The sequence below is a fragment of the Botryllus schlosseri genome, chromosome 2 (assembly GCF_051294905.1).
Source record: "Botryllus schlosseri isolate E-star chromosome 2, Bs_hap1, whole genome shotgun sequence".
Lineage (NCBI taxonomy): Eukaryota > Metazoa > Chordata > Ascidiacea > Stolidobranchia > Styelidae > Botryllus > Botryllus schlosseri.
Genome location: NC_137237.1, coordinates 36,901,133 through 36,925,762, shown reverse-complemented (window position 1 = coordinate 36,925,762; position 24,630 = coordinate 36,901,133). Strand labels below are relative to the sequence as shown.

General features: G+C 40.0%; 2 protein-coding genes across 2 annotated transcripts; one reads left to right on the top strand and one right to left on the bottom strand.

The window, feature by feature from the left end:
* The first annotated feature begins 427 nt into the window (after positions 1-427).
* Positions 428-15,863, top strand: LOC145434545 (DBH-like monooxygenase protein 1 homolog). The gene is made up of 20 exons (XM_080311893.1): positions 428-638; positions 994-1,104; positions 1,837-1,983; positions 3,237-3,324; positions 3,391-3,441; positions 4,666-4,796; positions 4,859-4,969; positions 5,498-5,644; positions 10,497-10,587; positions 10,653-10,700; positions 11,570-11,697; positions 11,906-11,980; positions 13,068-13,269; positions 13,325-13,488; positions 13,550-13,644; positions 14,524-14,680; positions 14,746-14,842; positions 14,920-15,050; positions 15,507-15,602; positions 15,666-15,863. Exons 1-20 carry the CDS (start codon positions 480-482, stop codon positions 15,744-15,746), a joined length of 2,310 nt encoding a protein of 769 aa, XP_080168019.1. The 5' UTR covers positions 428-479; the 3' UTR covers positions 15,747-15,863.
* Positions 15,864-17,803: 1,940 nt separating this feature from the next.
* LOC145434683 (uncharacterized) lies at positions 17,804-21,202 on the bottom strand. Its single transcript, XM_080312029.1, has 3 exons — positions 20,915-21,202; positions 18,981-20,209; positions 17,804-18,289 (listed from the first exon to the last, which is right to left on the bottom strand). Exons 1-3 carry the CDS (start codon positions 20,940-20,942, stop codon positions 17,804-17,806), a joined length of 1,743 nt encoding a protein of 580 aa, XP_080168155.1. The 5' UTR covers positions 20,943-21,202.
* Between the last annotated feature and the right edge of the window lie 3,428 nt (positions 21,203-24,630).

Sequence of the window (24,630 nt, the reverse complement as noted above, 5' to 3'; positions counted from 1 at the left end):
ATGGAGATGCTACTTGGTTGACCGCACACAGACCTATCTCACCTATACCGCAAAAATTATGATTATGGCTGCTATGAAAATTTTCAAACGGGTTGTGGCTATATTGATAAATAAGAATTAAATGCCAAACTGAACATTTATCAGAGAGTCATATCATATAATCAATAGAGTCATCCCGACCCCTGGATGACAATTTCTTTCAAGTTCCAGACTGTTAATTGCAAAAGCCTTAACGCAGTGATTACGCTCTAATCCTCCGAAAAATATTGTTTTGAGAAACTTACACTAATGACCGCAACAGAACAAAGACCATACGCCGTCGGCAAGGAATTGTTGCAAAATCGCGTTGTTCTTGAACATATATGGTAGGATGCACAATTGCACATACCAAGAATCTGCAAAGACAATTCTATATAAACACGTTTCAACGGCATGCTTTATAGTTAGTGTTATAGTCTCTTTCGTTTCTCAGTCCGATAATGTTGCGGAAAGCGATGGATCTTAAGGGGGTAGTACTACTTGTAATGTATTTGTACTTCCGTCATGCAAACGGCATCGAAGGCTGGAAATATGCTCATCAACTCAGCCCAGGTTTTCTGTTACAATGGAACTATCGTCAAGATTCAATTGAAATGAAGGTATTTTCCATACTACAACTGACTGTTTGCGACTTGTCTAACAACTAAAAAAAACGTACTCGGCTACCATGAAAAATCCCTTTTCTATGTTGGGAAGGGTAGCGAGACGCACATCAAACTCAGATTTGGTTCGGGTTCTAAGAGGCTTGGTAACCACTGGCCTGATATAACCTAAACGCAACTGTAACTGTGGCTGTAAATTTTTCCTTGAAATGTTCGGCATCGGTATTTTTCACTGAAAAGATCTATCACGAAAAAGCTGAAGCTGAAAGCGCTGCAAGTCCCGCATATTCGACTCCGCCAATTTGCCAGTGTTCACAGACGAAAACATTTTAACGCCCTGTTTTTAATGCAGATCACGGGGGAAACGAAAGGATGGATAGGAATCGGCTTCGCGCCAACTCGCTCAATGGCTGGGGCTGATCTTATCATAGGGGGAATACGAAACGACAAACACTACGTTTGGGTCGGTAAATTCCTCAGTTAATACAACATTTAATATGAATAGTTTTACAGGGTTCGAATTTCGTCATGGTGTAGATGCATCAATATATCGCTGTTTATACGATGCAAGATTATACTAGGCATCAAAATACATTTATGAACGCGATGAAACCAAGACATGTATTTCGAAACTCGACTAGATATCTTAGCTATTTGTCTGTTGAGAGCTGCAGCCTCAGCGCCAATCTAAGGATATTCGTATACGAAAATAATCATGTAACTGGTCGTTTTGTATGGTCAGAGTCATCGTGGCATACGGATACGTAAATGAAGCGGACAATTTTATCATTTAATTGTGCTCATGTGACGTGCATGATGCTTGTGTTGATATGTAACTATATAATCAAGTGGTTCTCGAACGTTTTCACACAAACCCCCTCTTGATGATAGCGAAAAATTTCGCGCACCCTTGATCGTCATGTCAAAACATATTAAAAAGTGCTACTATAATGTTCGCCATCCCAATGCATAGTTTGATGGCATATGATAGGTTATGACTGTTGAAGGAACTCTCAGATATGAAATTCCGACTATACACGGAGCAACAAATATGACATCGACTTGCAAAAAGTCTTAGTAATCCATCTCAAATTTCGAGAAGGCGAGCATTATTGCCGCAGTCTGTTAAGTTGTAATTAGTCCGTCTCGTAAACAAAGTGACCATAAGTGGTCGTTTCAATGTTTTAATTTGCAGGATTGTTACGCTACTAGCAATGGGCCTCCTTCCATTGACGCGGTACAGAATGTGCAAGTTACGGACGGGATTGAAAACGCAACGCATACGACCATAACAGTGACGCGTCCGCTGATATCAAACAACGCCTTTGATAAAACAATACAGGTAGGCACTATACAGAAACAGCACTTGAAGATCTGATTAAAATCGCTCTTGCCAACATTGCGCCGCGAAGGCGAAGCTCACTAAATTTGATTCTTCGTGTGCACTATTTTGTATGTGGTGAAAACGATGTGATATTACAGCACGTGGACTCATTAAACCAGGTAATCGGATTTACTGGCGTCCCGGCACGATCAGTACATACCAACACCAAACTACCACAAATCCACTTTCCACTAAATGCAGAACTCTTCGCAATTTGATTCTCGCGTTTTCCTAAAGCTAATCTCCGCATTAAATCGTGCTTTCAATCGGTATACGGAAAGTACTGTTATTCGCGGTATAAATTCGGATTATGTGTCTCTGAGAAGTCAGGATATTTTCTGTCCTAATAATTATATCACCGATATTCAACGATTATAGTCCAGCGGTTTGTTTGTCGCGGTAGCATTTCTTGATTGTTCACGATATAGTCTCATAATTGAATCAATCTGAAACGCATCTATTTACATAATTATATCAGTCGATATGTTTGATCCGACGTCCCGTAACATAGTGCACATTTTCGTTTCCATCGCTACTGCTGTTGAAAGGCAGAAAATTTCGAATAAAGAGTCAGAGTAATGGTTATGCGTCCGGCTTCTCGAGCGGTAGGTCGTGGGTTCGATCCCCGGCCGGGTCATACCAAAGACTCAAAAATTGGTATCCGCAGCTATCCTGCTAGGTGCTCAGCAATCACGGATAGCATGGAGGAGAAAAAAACGGGGGCGAAGACTAGATGACCTCATGGGGCCGTATCGCAACTCCGTCGTCAAAGCATCTCGATGGTGCAGGCGAAAAAGAATACCATATCTCTCTCTCTCTCTCATTGTTCAATGTTCAGTTATGAAACGAGCGACCGCATGACGTTATAGTCATCAAATTCGTTACGTACCGCGCCAACGCCTCCGCGAATGTATGTTTGTCTTGAAAAACCATACAGATCATTGCAATATCGTAATTATGCTGAATGATAACTGCCAACTTATTCTACTACTCTGGGAGCCATAAGTCACCTTCGAAAAAGGCATATGTGTCTCGCGAGATATGGTCCCGACTGCAGACAATTGAACCATAGTGGATAAATGTCGGCATCACACACAGTTGTCCGATGATATCGTAATTGTAATTGGTAATATGGTGACTAAAATATTACTTCAAGTAGCATTTCTAATGATGCACAATCTTGGTAATTGCTAACTGTATTGCAAATTTAGGCTGGAAAGATTATAGTTCTATGGGCGATCGGTAACATGGATATGAAGAACGAACTGACAATGCTAGAATATCATGACGCAGATAGAGGTGATTATAAATTGATATCACTTCTGACAGAAGAAAAGATATAAAATGAATAATTATTCTTTCAAGGCTTTGTTGAAATCGAGTTACTGAGAGGAAAAGAACAGAAGCAGAAAACAGGTAAATTGTTCGTTTTAACAGTTACCTCAAACAATCGAGTGACTTGACTTGACTCGAGTCAAAATGTGCAACGACGCGTATAGTGACTTGTTATTGTAGGAAGTTAATTGATCCCAATACTAGTGATATGTATCTTTTAATGGTTTAACGCGGTAGTCCTATATTCAAAGATTTACTGGTCATAATACTGTTAGTTCCGGCGATTACATTTTACCTGCATTTTGGCTAGAGTGGAGTTTGCATTTAAAGTCCTAAAATACCGTTTTATAGCTGACAGTGCAGCTCTGTTGGAGATTCGGAGCAATGGATAAACCTTTAGCCGCCGTCAAAGAAGCTATACCTCTGGATACGACCGTCTATCGGTCTTCTGACTAATTGGTCTGATAACTAACTCTCCCCTCATGATCGTGATCGCAACACTGCGCCACAGCGCATGTTGATATTGTGAATGAAACCCGATCTACGGAAGCCAGACCAGGGCCCTATATCGAAACCCATTACAATTTGCAATAGTTTCATTCCTGACATAATGCGGTGAAAGGCAAAACCTTTTCGACCTCGTGGCATCCTCTCAAAGGGAAAAAAGTTCTCAGCACCCTATAGCACTTCGGATACCTTGAGTGGCGAGTAGCGTAGTGGCACGTTATACCGCTGCATAATAAATGTGTTGCGCGTTCGAGTTCGGCCAAGGTCGACTCCAAAATCCATTCCTATCTTTATCTAGGCTCCGGCTCCCCATCGGATCTGCATGAGCGTTGTCATACAAAAAGTCTGGAGTGGAAGTGGGCCATACTAGTCGGCAGGCATCTCACGAATCATAACAAGCAAAATCGGGTTAGTGTAAAATGAACATAGATGTCGAAGAAGTGGCAAGATGATGACTAGAAAAAACAGAAAAAACGCATCGACCTGCGTCATGACACTGTGCAGCCATTGGCTTTGAGATTGAGAGACAGAAACTTGTTATTTCGATGTCTTCCTAGCTGTTAATTGCATCGCATTGTACATTGTGTGTCCTGAGCGGGTAAAATATTAGAACCATCGATTGTGCCACACTCAACATTTTAATTCATTAATATTGGTTCTGCGTCCACCTCTTTTACCACAATTTTTCGCAGCACACTGGGCGATCTAATTTGCACACTATAGTGTGCCGCGGCATAACGGTTGAGAACCACTGGATTAAATCAATGTCACTAACAGTAGGCTACTTATTTACGGCAGCCTCCGGGAAAACACCGCCGATGACACCCATTGAGTCTGAACCTATCGGTTTCCCGTACAACGCAGTATTAGATCATCTGCAACCAGTGAATCTGTATTGGGATTTTGATGAAAGTACCATCACAATGCAAGTAAAGTAGAATGCGCATCTCAATTCTTCTTTCCTTTCCGATTCATGGTTAAATTTTATTAGATCATTGCTCCAACAAAAGGATGGGTGGGAGTTGGATTTTCTCGAACCACGTCTATGAATGGTGCGGATATTATTATGGCGGGAGTCAGATCGGGCGAAGCGTACGCTTTGGTGAGACATGATATCAACCAGACGTTCCAAAATTAATCAAGGCTTAACTGAAGTACCAGAATTACAATCTTCAATAGCACCCATTATTATCTCAGTTGAAGACAACTGACGACACGTGTACTCGGTGGAAAATCATGGTGGACATGAACAACAAAACAGACAATGCACACAGAAGAATTGCCCAGTTTCACTTCGCTCGCAGCTAAAAAATATACACATCTTATGCAATAGTTTTCTCTTGCCACTTGTAACGCTGTTTTCATTTCATGTTATTTTTTGAAACTCCCTGTTGAAATGCATTTATCGGGTTGGATCATCTGAGTATGTATATAACTGTCACTGTATATGGCCGACATCTATCTACGCCATATGTATATATAGATTTTCGAATAGCTGCAAACTTTCTGGCTTAGTGAGTAAAGATAAGCTTTCCAGGGAGACAATTTTCCGTTCAAACCTAATTTGAATTTTAGTTCACATGGGTCCAGGATAACAGTAAATCTACGTTTTTATACCCGTCTGCAACAGGACTGTCATTCTGATCGAAACGGAGTGCCAGTTGTAGACCAGGACCAGAGCATCGAGGTTATCGGGGGCTGGGAAAACGAAACTCACACCGGAGTCACCATACGTCGAAATAGACTGATTTGTAACTCAGATGACATGGATCTAGAGGTAAGATTACAACGGTCGTTATCTAACCTTGTCACCAGGCATTAGTCCACGCGAATATCCATTTGATTACTATTTACATTATCTAATCAAACATCGAACGCATGATTTATTATTTGTTTGATAACTAATTAAATTTCACTATATCTCATCAGGGCGATTTTTTTGACATTTCGAAAAAAGTCAAAATTTTGTCAAAATTGTAGCGTTAGGTCAAAAAATGTCAAAATTGTTTACAACGTAAAAATGTTATTGCAACCTGCATTTCGTTTGTATCGTAGATTTTGTACTGTCGGTGAACTTATCATTTGACATGTTACAGCTTGTAGCCTACTTTATAGGCCTACCGTTGTAGACGGCTCATCGTCTGCTCATTGTGAATGATAAACATTCAAATGAAACAAATAGACTGATATGTTGTTATGCCCGACCTACCGCAATATCCTAACTGAAGCAAGACTGCGTGGGCATTGCATGGTTCTTATATCAAGAAGCGCATGATGAAAAATTGTGATGTAGACACCATTGTCGGAATGAAGCAACACAGTGTGTCACCAGCAGTGTACGCACAACTACAGTGGCGTCAGCCAACAACTGCTGCTGTTGAACGTTCTTTCCATTCCAAGCAAGCTACTTAGTAAAGACAGGCACTTTTTACTCGAGAATGTAGGAAAGTATCTTTCGCTGTTGAGTCAAAAAAGTTTTTTCATGTCAGACTACTTCGTAAGGACAGACAGTTCCAACCAGAAATAAAGAAAAGTAGTACAAATCTAACATTATTCGGGGAAAACACCTAATTTGCATACTTTCGATCAAATTTGAATTTTTAGAGTAAAAAATGTCAGAAGTTTGATTTTTTAGGACAAATCTTCCGTTTTTAGGTAAAAAAATCGCCCTACTCATCATATCATTTGCAACCCCAGAGGTATTATCGGATTATCGAAGAACTTTCATTTTATGGAGTACTGAAGTACATTTTGCAGTCTATTCGCATTGAGTAGCATTGTTCAGTTACACCGTGGCGTTCAAAAATACGATACTGCATCTAGCCGCTAGTTACATTGATCGACATTGCAGTTCGCTTATAGAAATTAGGATTAGGATCGCTTTTTCATTCTTATTGGTGCGATAGTAGTACTCGATAACACTTTTACTTTCTTCCATGTCACTCTCTGGAAAAGATATTGTAAAAGTTCCGGTGATTTATCAGAGTAGGCTCAGGACCTTACGTAAGATGTCACGCACGACGATGCGACAGTTGTGAAACGTGTTGTCAAATAGCCCGCGGCCGCCATAATGTTTCATAACAACTCGTTCGTAAACGTCCGCCGGAAGTCTCTTCTGGCGCTTTGCGATCAATTTTAGGCTAGTTAGTGTCCATCTTTTGCACCCAGTATCTTATGACTGCTCGAATAACCGCAGGATACCTTGCAACATTTTGCACCACGGATGACAAATGTCCTTTGAGAGGTGGCATAAGACACCGATGCTTCTGACATCATCGCGTTGTCACCCTATAGCTCGTTCCCAAGCCTGATTTAATTAGCAATGAAAGGGAGAAGACCTATTATATTCGTTACCAGAGCAATGTGTTATCTCGAGCTGAATTTTAGAAAATATAAATGTATGTATGTATTCATGTTCACGCCTTTTAAGGCCTTGTGCTCCACGACACGAATTTCATAATGTCCATAAGTCTTTGCTTTTTGTATTCTTGGGTACGTCTTTCAATCTCTCTCGCTGTCATTCTTCATTCTCTCTCGCTCCCACGCGTCCCCGTCGTGGTCTCTGCTGCCGACTTGTCGCACGGCTCACTTTTTGTCTGGGCTTTCAATCCACTACCTTAGTAGTGAGGTCGGCGATGAAGAGCCAGGAGAAACCTCCGACACGTAGAAGTTGGTCAGAGCCGAGATTCCAACCTACGTCCTTGGTGTCGTGACTGCAGTGTTTAACCAACTGCGCCACTCGCTTCCCAGAAAATATAAATAATTACCATGCAAGGTACATCATAGTTTTGCTACCCAGTGTTGGGATGACTCGGGTCATGACTTGACTCGAGTCAACTTTTCTGTATGAATTGACTTTACTCGAGTGGCTTTGGAAAAATGATTTGACTTGACTTGACTCGGAGCTTCAGAAATCAGCATTGACTCGTGACTCGGAGAAAAATTTACTAGTCAATTTCAAGTCATTAACTAAACGGCGTCGATCAAATCACTGTATCTTGTGTATGTTCGGATTGTTCGAGATACGCCGGTGTCACTTGTGAGAGCAACCACTGCTTGTACGTTACACTGATCCTCGATTGTTACATCACAAATAAATTGACGCAAACGAAACGATCACAGCTTACGTTGTCGTACTAGTAGTAGATTAATCGAATTTCAATGTTTCTCTGTTTCTTGGACGGCTCAATGCTTACGTTGCGAAGTGCTCACCTTTGCCCCCCCTCTCGTATGATTTAAATCAGTGGTTCCCAAAGTGGGCGCCAGCGCCCCCTGAGGGCGTTCGCGAGCGTGAAGGGGGCGCTGGTCATGAAATGGGCGATTGGGGGGCGCTGGCTAGAAAATGGGGCGGTAGGGGGGCGCTGAAAGCAAATGCGGGGAGTGTAGATTTAGAATAAGGCAACTGCTGCGTATAGTGTTAAACGATTGAATAATAAAGCAGCTAGATTCGCAGGAAAATGCATAATAGATTAAGTAAGGGCAATTTAGGGTCGTCCGTCTATTCATTTACCTGTATCGGAAAAGTCCATTGTTACTTGACAATGTTATTCCTGCTCATCAATAGACTAATTTAGCAGTCGGCATCATCCCCGACAAGCGTGGTTCATTATGTGCTGTTGTGAGAACTACGAAGTGTATTTGAGCATTTATTGCTCACTGCAAGATGTGATGGCTTTTTAAGAAAAACTGTCTTGCGTGATTTTATTATCTGTTTCAAACGATCGAGGATTTTCCACAGCGCTGTCACCGTGGCCTTCGACACGGCGTTCTGGTTGCGAGAAATGACATCACTCCTACTTGACTGTCGTATTTCTCAAAATTTAAGGGTAGAATATATCCATTCTTAGTAATGATAGAGGTGAACATGGCACTGTCCGTATTCGATGACAAGTCATCAATAATTCACCGGAATTTTGCAGCAAAACAACTGTTCCGATTCTCAAGCTTGCTTTGAGCTGCCGGTCCAGCTCGAATACCTGATTTTGATGGAGAAACATTAATCAAACATCTCACAAAATTACACGAGGATGGTGATTTGGTTCCAGGATATATTCCAATTAGAAATTCATCGCCGGATATTCAATCCTTTCTGTGTAGTTTCCAGGCATGAAATGTTTGAGCAGCTGATTACAATGTAGTCTTTTAAGAGGATTCGTCCTCTTTTATGACTTTATTTGAAAGTGCCCTCGGAGGACGCCTAAATGTCCTCTTTTTTGAGAATTTGTCCTATTTTTTAAAATTTCGGTTAAATGTATGTGGAGATTTGACTGAGATATAGGAAATCAGTGCTCGACGGATTTTTTGGGACCTGAGCCAGAAAAAATGACCTTTTTTTCTACTAACTCAGAAAAAATTTACCATTTTTCCGGATTTTATTCCAGTATTGTAAATCTGACAATCTTGAAAAAGCTTCCTCTTTTCAGATTCCCAAAATATGTTAGCCCTAATTGAAGTGTAGAAAAATTTTGAGTTCAAAATCTCCAATCAATCGTTCTGGATACACAATTGAATAAAAAATAAACACTCTCACAGGAGTCGGGTTGGCTTTTTTTGTCGTTGTCCTCCCCGCTTATATTTGATAGAACGTGTTCTCAGCGCCGTGACCAAGTTCCTGACTAACATCAGAAACCGACTTGCCAGAAGGCCTACATGAAGTGAACACTGGAGATTTTAGACTGATATTGTTCCTATCAAAACTCAAACCCAATATGACGAGAATGATGATAATTAGCCTATACACCAGCTTCATTCGTCTCGTTATTAGCTATATTAAATGCAGAACCACTTTCGTTTTATGATCAGGTGTGGTGAGGGGGGTTTCGGGGGGCGGTGGCACTCCATTCGTTGTCCAGGGGGGCGGTAGCTCAAAAAAGTTTGGGAGACACTGATTTAAATTGAACAAATATAGTAGCTTATGTGCGTTTATATTCTTACGGATGTGAAGATGGGTAGTGTAGGCCATTGTACCGTATCATTTTGTTTCAACTTTTCGGGGTTTCGTATTCGGTTCTATATTTTGGCTGATAATAGCTGACTGTATCATATGTAACTGTACAGCTACTCACTTATTTTATTAGCAGTTCTACGTGTTTGCGAGCGATACAACGTCTTTTGGCATGTTTGTTCAACTTTATATTCGTTATTTGATTCAATATAAATGACCAATTAATCTGTCTTTGACACAGCTATCAAAATGCAATGACTTTGAATTGAATTTGAATGAGTGATGACTCATACTTCGTAAATTCAATCTGACTTGAATTGTGACTTGACTCATGACTTGACTTGACTTGACTCAAGTCACCTTCGAAAATCGGTTGACTTGACTTGACTCGAGTCAAGATATGCAATGACTCGAAATGACTCGTGACTCGAAGGTAGTGACTTGATCCCAACACTGTTGCTACCTCCGTGATGCAGTTAGTAACAGCAAACTGGACTTCAAAGAATTTTGCTCAGAAATGTTACTGAATCTTTCTGTTATCCCACAAAAACGTCCACCTGATAGATCTTCCAGGGTTCGTTGGTAAATTCAAGCCCCCGAATTTCCAAGGTAGGCATACCGACAGTGAGTGCGAAGCGTATTTTTGGACCATCCTTTATGCTAACCGCTACTTTTTTTATTGTAGTCTGGTACGTACAAGGTAATATGGGCGTATGGGACAAATGATTTACATGGCGACAAACCACATTTCGGCTATTACCATGGATGGAACAGAGGTAAGATGCGTTGCTCTTTATGGACAATATTTTGCTGTAGCAATGAGCTTTCAAGTTATCTTCAGGTGGCATAAGCCTGAAGCTAATCAATCCAATTACGATACGGAAATCATGTGAGTATCATTCACCAGTAATATATTTCGCTTTTAGTACAAAATTATTCATGTACGCTAGGTATTTCTGATATTTATCAGGCCTCATTCTCTGCTCAGGTAGAGATGATCTTTAGTCATTGATGATGATTCATAGGATATGTGCGCTCTCGGTTTCCCTGTACTCAATGTTGTTTTCGTTTTTATGACATCACACTTGGATGTATGCAATGTAGTTGCGTGCAAGTTTTTGAAATTCTCTATTTGCTGACAATCGCCCCTGAAGAGTGTCAGCTCGAAAAGCTTAGGGTTTTAATATAATTATGATATGAATATATTATTAAAATGTATAATAAAGTTTTGTACCCCCAAAAGTCTCTTCGAATGAATATATAATCATAAATGCTACATAAAATTTTATAGTATCACGTTCCGCTGGCGTTTCCAAAGATATTTGAAGAATGGAATATGATACATAATAGATTAATTCATCTTTTCCACATATATGAGCATTAAAACGACACAATATCACTAGCGAACAAAGTCTTGACTTGCGTCGTGCATATGATAGGATTGACATCGCACGATCATACGCACTCGACAATGATGCATCATCTACCAATGTGAATTCCTGAATAGACTCTAATTACATTCGTCGAGAATATTGGTCAAATGTTGTTTTATAAAACTACAACTTGGCTATATAAGGATGCCATAAACGTGAAAGCCACAATATTTACAATACTTGTGTTGTTCAGATAGTCCATTGACCTCGCCTACACTGAATATGTTTTACCTGTAAAGTTAGGTAATTTGTTGTTAACGTGAACCGTTTTTGTAACATAGCGATTTGACAATAATTCAACCGCTCAATTCAATTACTTTTACAGCCGAGTTGAATGAGGAATTTCAGGCCAACATCGGTCCGTCGGATTTTCTTGTGCCAGCGAAATCTACATATTACTTGTGCGAGTTTGCGAAGTTTTCCGAAGCAAACGAAACCATTTATATTACCGGAGTAAGTTGGAGCTATACACAAGTTTGGGCGCCGGATACAAACTGACTGCAAATCCCTAGAAGCAAATATCCTGACACATTCCACTGAAAACGGTAGCTAAACATGCTATTATGCAGCAGCTTAAAGCATTGCGTACGAAAAGATGATACGAAAAATGTGGTGTATACGTCCTTTCGATGTCAACGCTGAAACTTTATCATTTTTTCAGATACATCCATATTTCACCAAAGGAAACGAACGTAATGTTCATCACGTCACCATATTCTTGTGTGACGTGGAGATTGTGAGTAAACTTTTGCGAACGATTTTCATTGTAATAGAACAGACGACGGTAACTTCTGGGTGTGCTTTGGACGCCACAAATTTTAACTTGCATGTCTGTAGGAGACGTATGATAAATCTCTATACTGAAGGCAATGAAATGTAAATTTCGAAGCGAAACCAGCAATTGTGGATTTACTGTTCATTCTTCGGTAACACGTTTGTTACAGTTAATGCTTCTTTTGGTGTTGAGTGATAAAATCGATGTGGCAGTGACGCAAGTCGAAATGCCGCTTTATATTGGACCATTTCATTGACGTAATTTTATGATTGCATATGAAACTAGGGTTACCATATGTCCTCTTGAGTATTTGTTCTCTTTTTTCATTAAATTGAAAGTGCCCTCGAAAGACGCTAAAATATTCTCTTCTTTTGGAAAAAGTATTAAAATGTGATCGTAAACTCGACTCGGACGCAGCGAACGCTGGAGTTGGCAAGGCAGTCAATGAAAAATACGTTGCGACGGGTATCCCGGAAGTAGAGACGGGAAAGATGACCTTTTTTAGTGAACAGAGTAGGCCTACCATACCAGTTTTCTTTTTCGGTACCACAACTTTCAGATTTTTGAAAAGTGTCCTCTCGTTCGAATCGCAAAATATGGTAACCCTGACACACCGCAGAATCTGTTCTTCCGACGAATACTATTTCCTATATCCTCACCTGAAATGTAAGATACTAGTTATAATTCCTTCTTCAACTTTCATTCCTTCTCGGACATCCTGATGTTACTCTAGAAATTAGTTGTACTTGTACAAAAAAAAATGGGATCTTGTTAATACTGACCCCACAACGGCTTATCTTAGCTGTCACAACAATACTGATTTGTCTCGTCATAGAAAGTTAAAAGAAAATTCCTGCAATAGATGCCAATTAAGAAGTGCCAGCATATAATAAACTTATAGGAAATCGTAGAGTCCGATGTCATCATCAAAACAGCCATATGCAGGATTGGGCATATTAAGGAGTCACCGATTCAAGATCTCTGTAATAGTTATGCTGGTTCTTAAAATTTGTATGTTCGAGATGTAGCTGCAGCCGTCTAATTTCAGAGTCAAAAACAGCTGACCAGCTCGTATTCGTGCTACGATGAGATAAATCCCTTCTTTGCGGGATGCAGTAAGATTTTGGGAGGTTGGGCCGTGGGCGGTTCGGGAACTGTATTTCCAACGGACTCTGGATTTCCAGTAGGCGGTTACAGCCACCCTCAATATGTTCTCGTGGAAATGCACTATGACAATCCAGAAGGAAGAGGTGACGCGATCTGAATGTGGACTATTTTCAGTCTATTTACAGCTTTTTCGCTTAGAGTTTGTTGACAGTTCCGGCATGCGAATATCGTATGTTAAGGAAAAGCCAGGAACGCTGGTTGGCCTGTTCGATATCGAACATTCCCTCACCACGATATGGATACCTCCAGGAGCTGACAATTTCCAGCTTGGTGGTTATTGCCGGGAGAACTGTTTGAACACGGTATTAATGCCCACTTGAACCCAAAATACACCGTCTTCTTTAACGCAGCATTGTTGTTCAGGCAATGAAGGGGGCTGGTGTGGACGAGGTCAAGATTTTTGGCGTATTTGTCCATTCCCATTTAGCGGGTACAAAGATGAGGCTGCGTCACTTCAGGCAATTATTTTGGTTGCTTGCTTCAATCTGGTAGATCGACGGATGGAAATAATTACTCATCACCCCAAATTTGATCAAAATCACAAACACTGATCACTATAACTCTGACTATTGTGATTCTTTCATTATTCAGGTGTTCTAACCTGTCTTCAGTCAAAACTGAAAATAAAATTCAGAATCCGAAATTGAGATAAAAACTTTCAACAAGTCCAAAAGTCTACTGAAATAGGTGGGAGATCAGCTTTATCTACTACAGTGGTTTCCAACGCGTTTCAGTGTTCGAACCACGTCTAATGCAAGTGTCATTGTGAGACTGGCCATGAGATATGACCAAACAAATGAGAACGCAGTTCTGCGCACAACGAGTTGCGTGAGTAGCAAGTTGAAACTAGACTCACGCAAGTGAGATTGCGCGAGAATACGAGAGTATCAAGTGGACACGAATTCACGTATTATATAATTAAAATCGTGAAAGCTCCTATTTAAGCAGTAATTTGTCCTTTTACTCGAACATAAATTGGTTCTGAATTCGGATTATAGCTCGCGTCATGGCACTTGTTTGCTGATTATTATCGGGCTGGATTGCGATTTCCAATCCGCGTTCGCAAAGCCTTCCAATTGTAATGCACACACAAAACGCTCTGTTCAATTTCGCCGTCCAATCAAAATAACTGTCTTCGAAATCAGGCCTACAGCATCTATGGGCGGAACAACAATTTAAGTCAAATCGTGAGAAGAGATTGGCATATTTGGCAAATTGAATACAAAACTGTGGCATTTGGAAATTCTTCTTTACTGACCAGTTTGAAATCACTGATCTACGGCTTATAGCTCGGCTAAATTGGGGTTAAAATTATTCTTAAATTTTCTTGAATATAGAAATGGAACGGAGCTTCTGGCCGTGGCGTCGGACGACCATTACGACTTCAATTATCAGGAAATTCAGTACTTCGAGGAGCCAAAATCCCTGAAGGCGGGAGATTCGTTGACACTCGAATGTGGTTACACAACCTTGGACAGAACAAATATCACACCGGTGCGATTCTGATAATTCGGACTGTTGAATAGGGACACTCATAACTCTTAACCATCATGTTACAGGGCGGGCTACCAACTACCAGCGAAATGTGCATTGCCTACATTCTACATTACCCACCGTTACGTATGACCCTATGTGGGTCGAGGGGCAAAGTCTATGGTGATTTCTGAATCTGATAATATTTCCTTATCGAGATAACTTTTGATTATTGATATAATCCAATTTCTTTTACTTAGAAAATCTTAGTGTGCTCGCCAATGGCTTAAACGTATCGCTGGATCCAAAAGAAGTGGAGCGGGTTGGAATGGAAATCATATATAATTATTGGAGCGCAATGGAAATCTTATGGGAGAAACTTTTTTCAGGAGTCAGTTTGAATTCCGATTATACTAATATTTTTATTCATACATGACTCTTTCTGATAAACAATAAGAATGGCTATCTTGCGAGCTACAATTTTACTCGATCGTAGACCGCACTTCGCCTTCTTATAGGCTACAAACACGTAATTAATCGAAATAAATTTCACAGGTAAACTTGATGTCCTCGTTAGTTTTTGAAGTAGACACGAGTTACTGCCATTTGCAACGATTTAGCAACTAGGAATACAAAATTGATATATTCTGATATAAACAGAGTTTTTAAATTCGTAGGACTATGGTACGTTGTGCGTATCCAAACTATAAATAGGCTACACAATCTTCATGCTAATTTTCCGGTTTAATATCTCAACCTGCGTCCAAACATAGTTCAATGATTAGGTCGATACCCCTATTGGCATTTCACTTTCTGTACTTCTCATACTCATACATGAAATATTAAGGTGGTGTGGGACGACGGCAAGCGCGCGTTTGCTCAGGAATTCATGGAGAATACAAAGCAATACGCGAGTTGTCTCTATAAAAGCGATGCAATACTGGTGGGTGTTAATTATATAACAGCAACTTGAAATTATAATCATTGTTCGACTATATATATTCAGAACTACTTTGAAGAGTTCACCCCGCCCAAAGTTGGGGAATATGTGGATGGTAATCCGTCTTGTCCATCGACGAAAGAATGAACTGAAATGGGTTTCATACCTGCAGGGTTGGCATCACTACGAAATGTATCGAAATTCACATTCTCTTGCTCATCAAATCCGAGTTATCATTCCTATAATAATATGAGTTTTGCAAAATGGAATTTTGTGATGATAGTGGGGAATTGTAGAATGATTGAGCATAGTTCCGATTGCAGGAAGACGCTATGCAACAATATTTATCAGACGAGATATAGTAAGCTCGAGATGTAGTGGATGAGGATTTTGAATTCTAACCACATAGGAATCCTGCAGATTTTCCGGGAATGGGATAGAATCCAGAATCCAATTATTTTTCTCATTGTCTGATCCGGGATACCTAATTTCTAATTCAGTTAAGTTACTTTTACCGTAATTTCCCATGCATATTAATAACCATATATAATACGCACCCTAAAAATGCCATGTCATTCCTGGAAAAAAAGCCTGTACCCATGCATAATACGCACCACCGCACGAGCAGTAGGCTACAGGCGTCAATACCAATTCTATACAGGCTTCTCTTGTTGACGAACTTGCGCGTATGATAAGATGCCAGCGATTGTTATGTTTTAGTATTACCGTAGCTACAATTGATTACGAACGTTGAAGTCTGTTCGCGGCGATTCGGTCATTCTGTTTTTCGATGTCACTGTTGAACCATAATGATATATTGATCGATTACACGTAATCATTGATACTTAACGGCATTGTATCGATACCAATGGTCCCCAAGTGGGCGCCAGCGTCTGCTGGGGGCGTTTGCGAGCGTGAAAGGGGGCGCTGGGCAAGAAATGGGTGATTGGGGGGCAGTGGCTACAAAATTTGGTGGTGAGAGCAAATGGGGGCGGTGCAGGTTTGAAAGTCAACTATACTGCGTAGTGTTGAAACGATTAATGAATGAAGCAGTCAAATACACATTGAAAATGCGAAATTGATTCAGTCAAGGCAATTTAGGGTCGTCGGCCTATTAAATCAGCTGTACCGGAAAAGTCCATTGTTACTTGATAATATCGATTCCGCCCATCAATGGACTGATTCAGCAGTCACCCAGATCCGTAGAAAGTTCGATTCATTGTGTGCTGTGATAAATACGGAGTATTTGAGCAGTCGTTCATGCACTGCGAGGTGTGATGGCTTTTTGAGGGAAACTGCCTTGCATGATTTCACTGTCTGTTTCAAACAATCGTGGATTATTCGAAGCACTGCAACCCTGGCCTCGGACATGAATTTATGGTTGCGAGGAAAGATATCGCTTATACTTGACGGACCTATTCTCCAAAGTTTATGAGTCGAATCGGAGCCTACGATAAATTAAGTTATCGATAAGTTATTGTAGACCCCAGTCGAATATATCCGTTCATCGTAAAGATTATAACTGAGGTTTATGGTGAAAATGGCACTGTCCGGATTCCCCGGTGAGCCATTAATATCACAGAAATTTACCAAGACGTGAACTTTTCCAATTGCCAAGCTTGCTCGAGCTTTATACCGGTCCAACCAGCATGACCGATATTTTGGAGAAGCAAACAGCGATCATCATAAAAATGCACAAGGATTTTTATTTCAGGATATATTCCAATTAGAAATTCCTTACCGCATAATCAACCAATTCTGTAAACTTTCCGAGCATGAAATGACTGGGGAGCTGTTAGCATAGGTGTATGGGAGCAAAAACTATTAGGGATGCGAAAATATTTTTATCGCCCAAATAGACAATGAATCACAAAAGCAGTTATAATGCATTTGTTTGTTTCGATGTCGCACTGGAAACAACTTTTCACATATTCAGGATATTCAGGACTGAAATACACTGAAAGCAAATGACTGATACACACACACACACTGATACAGAGTCCAAGATTAATCTAGGCTTCCCAATTTCTGGGTAGTGTTGGCAATTCAAAAAAAGTATTTGTTTCTGCCATGGCGCATACCAAACACATCTATGATATCCTCAATATAAATATTATTTGTCATGTCTCTTTCAAGGTATAATACCGCCATGTTAGTAAGACGTGGCTGCCCCATAGTGGATCTCAGATAGGTCTTGAGCCTTCTCAACCCTGAAAAAGACCTTTCAGCAGTGCAAGATGTCGCGCAGGAATAGTGGCAAAAATCTGTGCGGCCCTCGAGAAATGGGGAAGGGTTTTTCCAATGCCTGTAGACACAAGAAGTTCCGTACATTCTCCAGCACTTTTGATTATACCTTGCGGATTTAAGTTTTGGAACAGAATACACTCAGATTCCAACAATTCCTGATCTATGGAATAAAAGGCGGATATTTCTTTATAGTCATCCTTAGTTCCTTTCCCTTGAACCATTTCTGCTAGCGACAGAAGAACTTTCGACGTGTTGTTGGCAAACCGTTCAGATAGCTCAGCAGAGATTCTATCAATCGCGTCAAAGTACACTTCATAGCACATCCTTTCCTCATCAGAAAACCCCCTAGTTGCGTCCCTCTCACCATCCTCACCAACCAGTGCTTGGAACCTTTTAGATGGCCACTGCTGTCTCCGGTGTAGAGTCACCTCGATGTCAACATCCTGGCGTTTCAGATGTTCAACAGATTTACAAGCGTCTTTCCAGATTCCATGAAATGCCGTTTTAGTCCTTGCATTACGCAAGCATGAAATGGTTGCTGTTGCCAGTTGTTGTGAAATTCCTACATCAATTTCTGTCCCTTGAAGATGGATGGAAAGGCTGTCAGTAAATTTGAAAATCCAATTCAAAATTTTAAGTCCCAAAAGGAATTGGAAATCGCAGACAGCCTTGAGTAGACCAGCAGCATCAACACAGGTTTTCGAATCTTTTTCATTCGAGCAAGCCTTTAGTGCCAATATTATTCGGCAGGTTTGAATGTCTATAGAATTCACCGCTTTATAACGACATACCCAGCGTGTCACACAAATTCCTTTCAGTTTGACATATTTGCCAAATTTCTCTTCATCAGAAAAACCACGTAGAATAGTTTCCCTTTTTGGTGTGTGAAAAAAATTATGCAACGACTGTATCAAACCAAGGGCATTTCTCAAAATGGCATTTGCTTCCAGAGTATCCTGAAGGGCCAAGTTCAAACGATGAGCATAACAATGTACATATACTGCCTGTGGTACAATTTTCTGTATTCTGGTTGCTATACCTTTGTGTTTTCCACTCATGTTAGAAGCCCCATCATAGCACTGTCCGACCAAATTCTCAATGTCCAATCCCAAATCTTCTAACACTTTTTTTTACAAGAAGAAACAAAGTTTCGCCTTCAGTGTTTTTTGGATTATAAAAACCAATGAAACTTTCCTTGATTTGACCTTGTATCAGATGACGTATACAAAGCGACAATTGCTCATCATTACTAACATCGGTCGTCTCGTCAACTATGAGACTGAAAATCCCAGCTTGAGCAATGTTTGTACAAATTGCTTTCTGTACTTGAGCAGCTGCTATATCGACGATTTCATTTTGGATAATTGGGGATGTCCACTGTTTATGTAGTGCTAACGAATGCTCCAGTCTTGACGCTAGCCATGGAATGTCTTTACACCTGAAATTGAGGAGCTCCAGAAAATTCCCACGGTTGCTATCTGATTTTTCATCAATGTGGAGTCGGTTTTCAGTATAATTACGTTGGGCAATATTTTGCTGCACAGTGAAAAGCAGACATTCTATTATCACTTTCAAGTAGCGCCTGTTTTGCATTACCTCTTCTTGGTGGCATGCACGCATTTTTGTCAAAATCGAAGATTTTTTGAAGCAATTGATTTTGAGATTAACCCATTTTTCCATTGCTGTAAGATGAGACTTACACTTTGCATGAATAGTCAACTTATGAGGCATCCTATATTGTAAATACTTGAATGCCTCCTTCGATTTGTTAAATTTCATGCATGGAAAGCATTCTATAGTCTTGTCCTTCTCGTTGAATGTTAGCCAGGGGTGAGTTTTAAAAAGCTTCGGATTGAAATCTCTTGGTCTTTTTTCATCATCATACTTCTTCGGATTGTACCGTTGTAGAATTGGTTGGTGAGGTTCAATGTTATCATTAGCAGATGTTTGCAAATCACTACTAGATCTAGGATCGACATTTGACATAGCAATGGTTTTGTAATTTGGAACAGATGAAGAAGCATCATCACTGGGCGCTATCACAGGTATTTCTCGCACTGAAGGACAAGACACTGCCACAGTAGGGATATCAAGTTCAGGAGAGCAGGAGTTTACATGTGCACTGTCGATTGGCACCAGTACTGACTGCTGAGACTGTTCAACTTCAACGGGCCGAGCAATGGGTTTGAAAGTTAGCTTGCTTTGTTTAAGATGATCTTCCACACTAAACTCAATTGAACAATCGCCCCCATGAGCAGCCGTTATGTGATCTTCTTTGGAAGACGAAGATATGGATCGACGACAGCTTTTGCATATCAATCTTGTCCGAGAACTTCTCTTTCGGCTCTTTTCCATTGGATTACCTGCACACAATTCAAAATCGTTACTGGCTATCTAGTAGTTACACTACTTCATAGTGCTTTTTGCCAGGGTTGTAATGACTCGAGTCGCTATTGTCTGGTGACTCGACTTGACTCGAGTCATTTCAAAATAAATAAAAATGTCTCGACTCGACTCGATGAAGTCCAGTGAGTCGACTTGCATGACTCGAGGCTGGGTCTACCAGGACAGGCGCATTTCATTGTAATTTCCAAAAATAGTGAAGTTATCACACTACTCTCATTTCGTCTGTCAATACTGATACTTGAAAATGCTACTAAAACTGTCAGAAGTGAGAAAATTGGTATATATATTGCGAATGCGAAGCATACTGTATCACCAAGCAGAGTTGTAAAAAGTGGGTTTCACATGACATTAACTCGGAACTGAACAGTCAACACAATGACTTGGACTAGGACTTGAGTCAAAACAATATGACTCGGACTCGAAACTCTATTTCGTGACTTGGACTCGGACTTGACTCGATGACGAATTGAAAGTGACTCGACTCGAGTCAAAACTTGCGACTCGGAACCTTGTGACTTAGTTACAACCCTGCTTTTTGCTAAGTTAGAGTGCAACTGTGATACGGTATACACGAACTACCGTACCGGTAGTTTCAACTTAATTTCAAGTGAACTTATTTCCTAGAAAATCTCAACTTGAAAAAATTATAGGCAGTAACTTACCGGTTTTGTGCATGAATTTCGTTTTCATAAACTTCCAGACAGGAGACAGAGCGATACTGCTGATTCTGATTCTCACTCAGCCAACACCACAGACCACGATATTTTACATAAAGTAGCAAAAGCTATGTATGAAGCGAGTGGCGCATATAATACGACAAACCTGTCACGAATCAAATATATTTTAACAGTACCCGCTTTTCCATAACTTCCCGTACCATGGAAAACAGATTTCCATTCATTTTCCCATGCCTTTACTAAATCAACATAGTGATCTATGATTCAACTGTCGCTATCACTATGACATCACTTAGGGTACTACCCACAATACATCCGTATGTAGCGATGACGTCAATTTACATTGCCGGAGATCGCAGTAGCAAAGCCTTTACCTATGGCAGTAGTTCGGAGCTTGGTGATATTAGATTGCTTTTTCGATGTACGAGAGATGATTTTAAAATGTGCCTTATATTTTATTCTGTGCCGGGATTACCTCGTGGTATCGTCTATCAGCCGTGTAGTCTTTCTACTTTTCATGCAGTGTGCAATCTGCGCATCCTTATCTTTACATCGCCAAGGCCAAGGTGAGTGTCTGATTTCAAGTACTATCCAAGTCGTTTCGATACCTTTCTATCTTTTCATTGTATCGCAATTTTTGTGGTGTATTGAACTGATAAAAGTTATAACTTATAACTGATAAACCGAACCCGTGTTAACCTATGACCTCAATGTTTTGTTTCAACCCAGTGACCATGACAAGTTTACTGCGTCTAGCTGCGGTAGCGTCTAGCACTCTAGCTAGTAGCTAGGGATATACTAGGTAATCCTAGTAGCTTGTCGTGTCGTTCTTGGCGATGGCATATAAAAGTTGATAAGTTATTTATTTAGTCAATGATTTGAATTACTTTGGATTTTTCAAGTTATTGCTTTGCAAGAAAATGTAGGATAATTAACGTAATCTACTGACATACGTTCAGCTTGATAACAAGCTGGGCAAATTCTGAGTGGTTTGATTCCGAATGAGTAAGGTATTAGGCTTCAATTTCAAGCACAGTATAAATCATTAGAATTTCATAACAGTTCAAATGAGTATTTTATGCTATAGAAAAAGAAGAGGCGGAAAATTGGGCAAATGATCTTTTATGTTGGATAGCAACTATGAAATGTGGAAGAAGCCGAAAATATGGACTTTGCCGCATCGAGAAGATGGCGAATTTGATTCAGATAACGAAATCTAGGATCGAAACAAGATGAAAATATTTCTAAGAGCGGAAAGTCAAACATCCAACTTGGATGACATTACGACATAGCGTTCAGCGAAACGGTCATAATATGCTGAAACCAGGATCTACTATCTACATATATGGAAAATGTTTCTAAAGAGCGCCAGAGCGGAAAAGCCAGCAATGGGTGTTCCAGGCTAATCTGGAGGAAGATTGCCCAATACCGATTGATTACACAGTGGACAGTAATGTAGTCATAATATACAGAAACCAGGATATAGTTGAGGGGAAAACATTTCCCAGTAACAGAAATGCAAACCATGCATGTCCCAGGCTAATCTGGAGGAAGATGCCGATCGATGACATAATGGACATGTGATCATAATTATATTATGCTAAAACTGGAATTCAAATTAAGACTTCGATTCTCTGTTCGTGCGCTTGTCATGGTGCCGTTAACTCCGTAAGAATCAAACGTCATTGATCTGATAACTCAATACTGCAATGAATGTAGTTTTGACAGAAATATGCCCGTTACGTTGAATATATGCTCCTTGTATATTGTTAAACAAGTTTCTGTCACTGATTTTGTAATATAGTAAGGAAACTAAAAAGTCAATTCGTGACAATCTCAGATATTTGGATAGGGGATGCGCCCGCATCCGTCGCATACTCCTCCCATACGCTGGTGGCTGTTAGCGCCCAGCACTGATAATACGAAATACTGGGCAGGATGGCTAAATGTGATGCTCGATTGACAACAAACAAAAAGAAAGGTGTGATTTCAAATGCTATTTCGAGGAAGATTCTTTTAGATTGTTTTACCCATGTATAATACTCACCCCAGATTTTATGGCAAAAATATTTGATTATATCCCGCCTTTTATACATGGAAAATTACGGTAATCAGTTAATTTTGATATCTTGTGTGAACTTGGACTATTCATCGTAGCACACATTCGACAAATCCGCTATATACCCCAAATGCATAGCTATAGCCTAATTAAAAAAATATCGACGACCAGAGATGGTCAAAGTAGTCGTCGTTGGCACTCAGGTAGAAGTAAAAGTAACCGCGTTACTTTCTACTCAAGCACGGGTAGCATTGACCATTTCCAAGTAATGGAAAATGAAAGTATTCCAGACAGAAAACTGTTGACGAGAAGTAAATTAAAATCATAAATAATTCAGTACGCAGTGCAAGTAGGCAGAACCTACTTCAGTACAAAATTAGTAGCAGTTTTTGATAACAAATATACTCAAGCACAAGTGGGAACAGTGTAAAATGGGTAGAAAGCTACTCCAGGTACGCCAAATATCCAAAAGCACATTAAATGCGCCATGAAGAATATGAAGATTCCAGTAATTTAGGTAATCCCTGTTTGGGTCAATGCTTTTATATCTTCGCCGTTGTGGTAACACATTAGTAATTTGCCTGTTAGGGTAATCGCTTTTTATGTAATATATAGCATGTAAACAATAAAACATTCCGTAACGTGTAGCCTATATACTGGTCACCATTCCAATGTTGTTAGCACAAATAGAAACCACAGACAACAAGCTTCTTCAGCAAAAATTCGTGACGTATATTAATCAAGTTTTCTCTCAGATTCCACGTATTGTGGTAAATCTGAGGTTTCAGACCAATCGCAACAACGAAGGATTATTATTCTTTTCTTTTATACACCTCCCTTGTATCAGCTCTAATTGTTATGCAATCTGTGTAATTATATCGAAAGCAAAACGAAACCGCTTCAGAAGTATCCAGAGATAAAAAGAAAAACTTCAGCTGTTGCGACACAGTTGATTGCACCACCAGAAGAAATGCTCCCATCATGAAGTATGTGTTTGCGATGCTTTTCTACATTAATCCCAATATGTACGAAGTTTTGTGAAGTGGAAATGACGTAATGAGGTCAGACCTTACCGGATTCTGGGAACGTACCGCTAAGGCACTATCTGCGAAAACGTTATATCAATAGATGTTGCGAATATTTTGGATAACATTCAACAAAAGAGCTATGATGATTTGGTTGTATATAAATATTATAAAAGTGTTTTTTGGAAGCATTTTAAAAGTGTGAACATGTCAAACCCGTGTAGCGAAGCGAAGCCTCGTCACCCGAATCAGGAATTCATCACGTTCTGCGGAATTATTGATACTCATGGAAAGCTAAACGAATAAAGAGAGATAACCGCATATTCTTACGAATCTGTATCAGAAATATGACAAGAACAGGATATGTGTCACGTGGAAATTACTTAAAGCACAATTTTACAAATTCTTTTATGGTATCGAATGATGACGTCTGCAATGCTGCAATAACGTAGGATAAATAAATAAATGGGGTTTACGTAATGCTGTTGAAGATATGACGCACATATAGGCCTACATATATATACGTCTGCATAGTTGTATACGTTTCAGTGTGTCGAATAGATACTTTATAGATAGACAGTATAATACGCCGCAGGCTGGAAATTATTGCAAATATG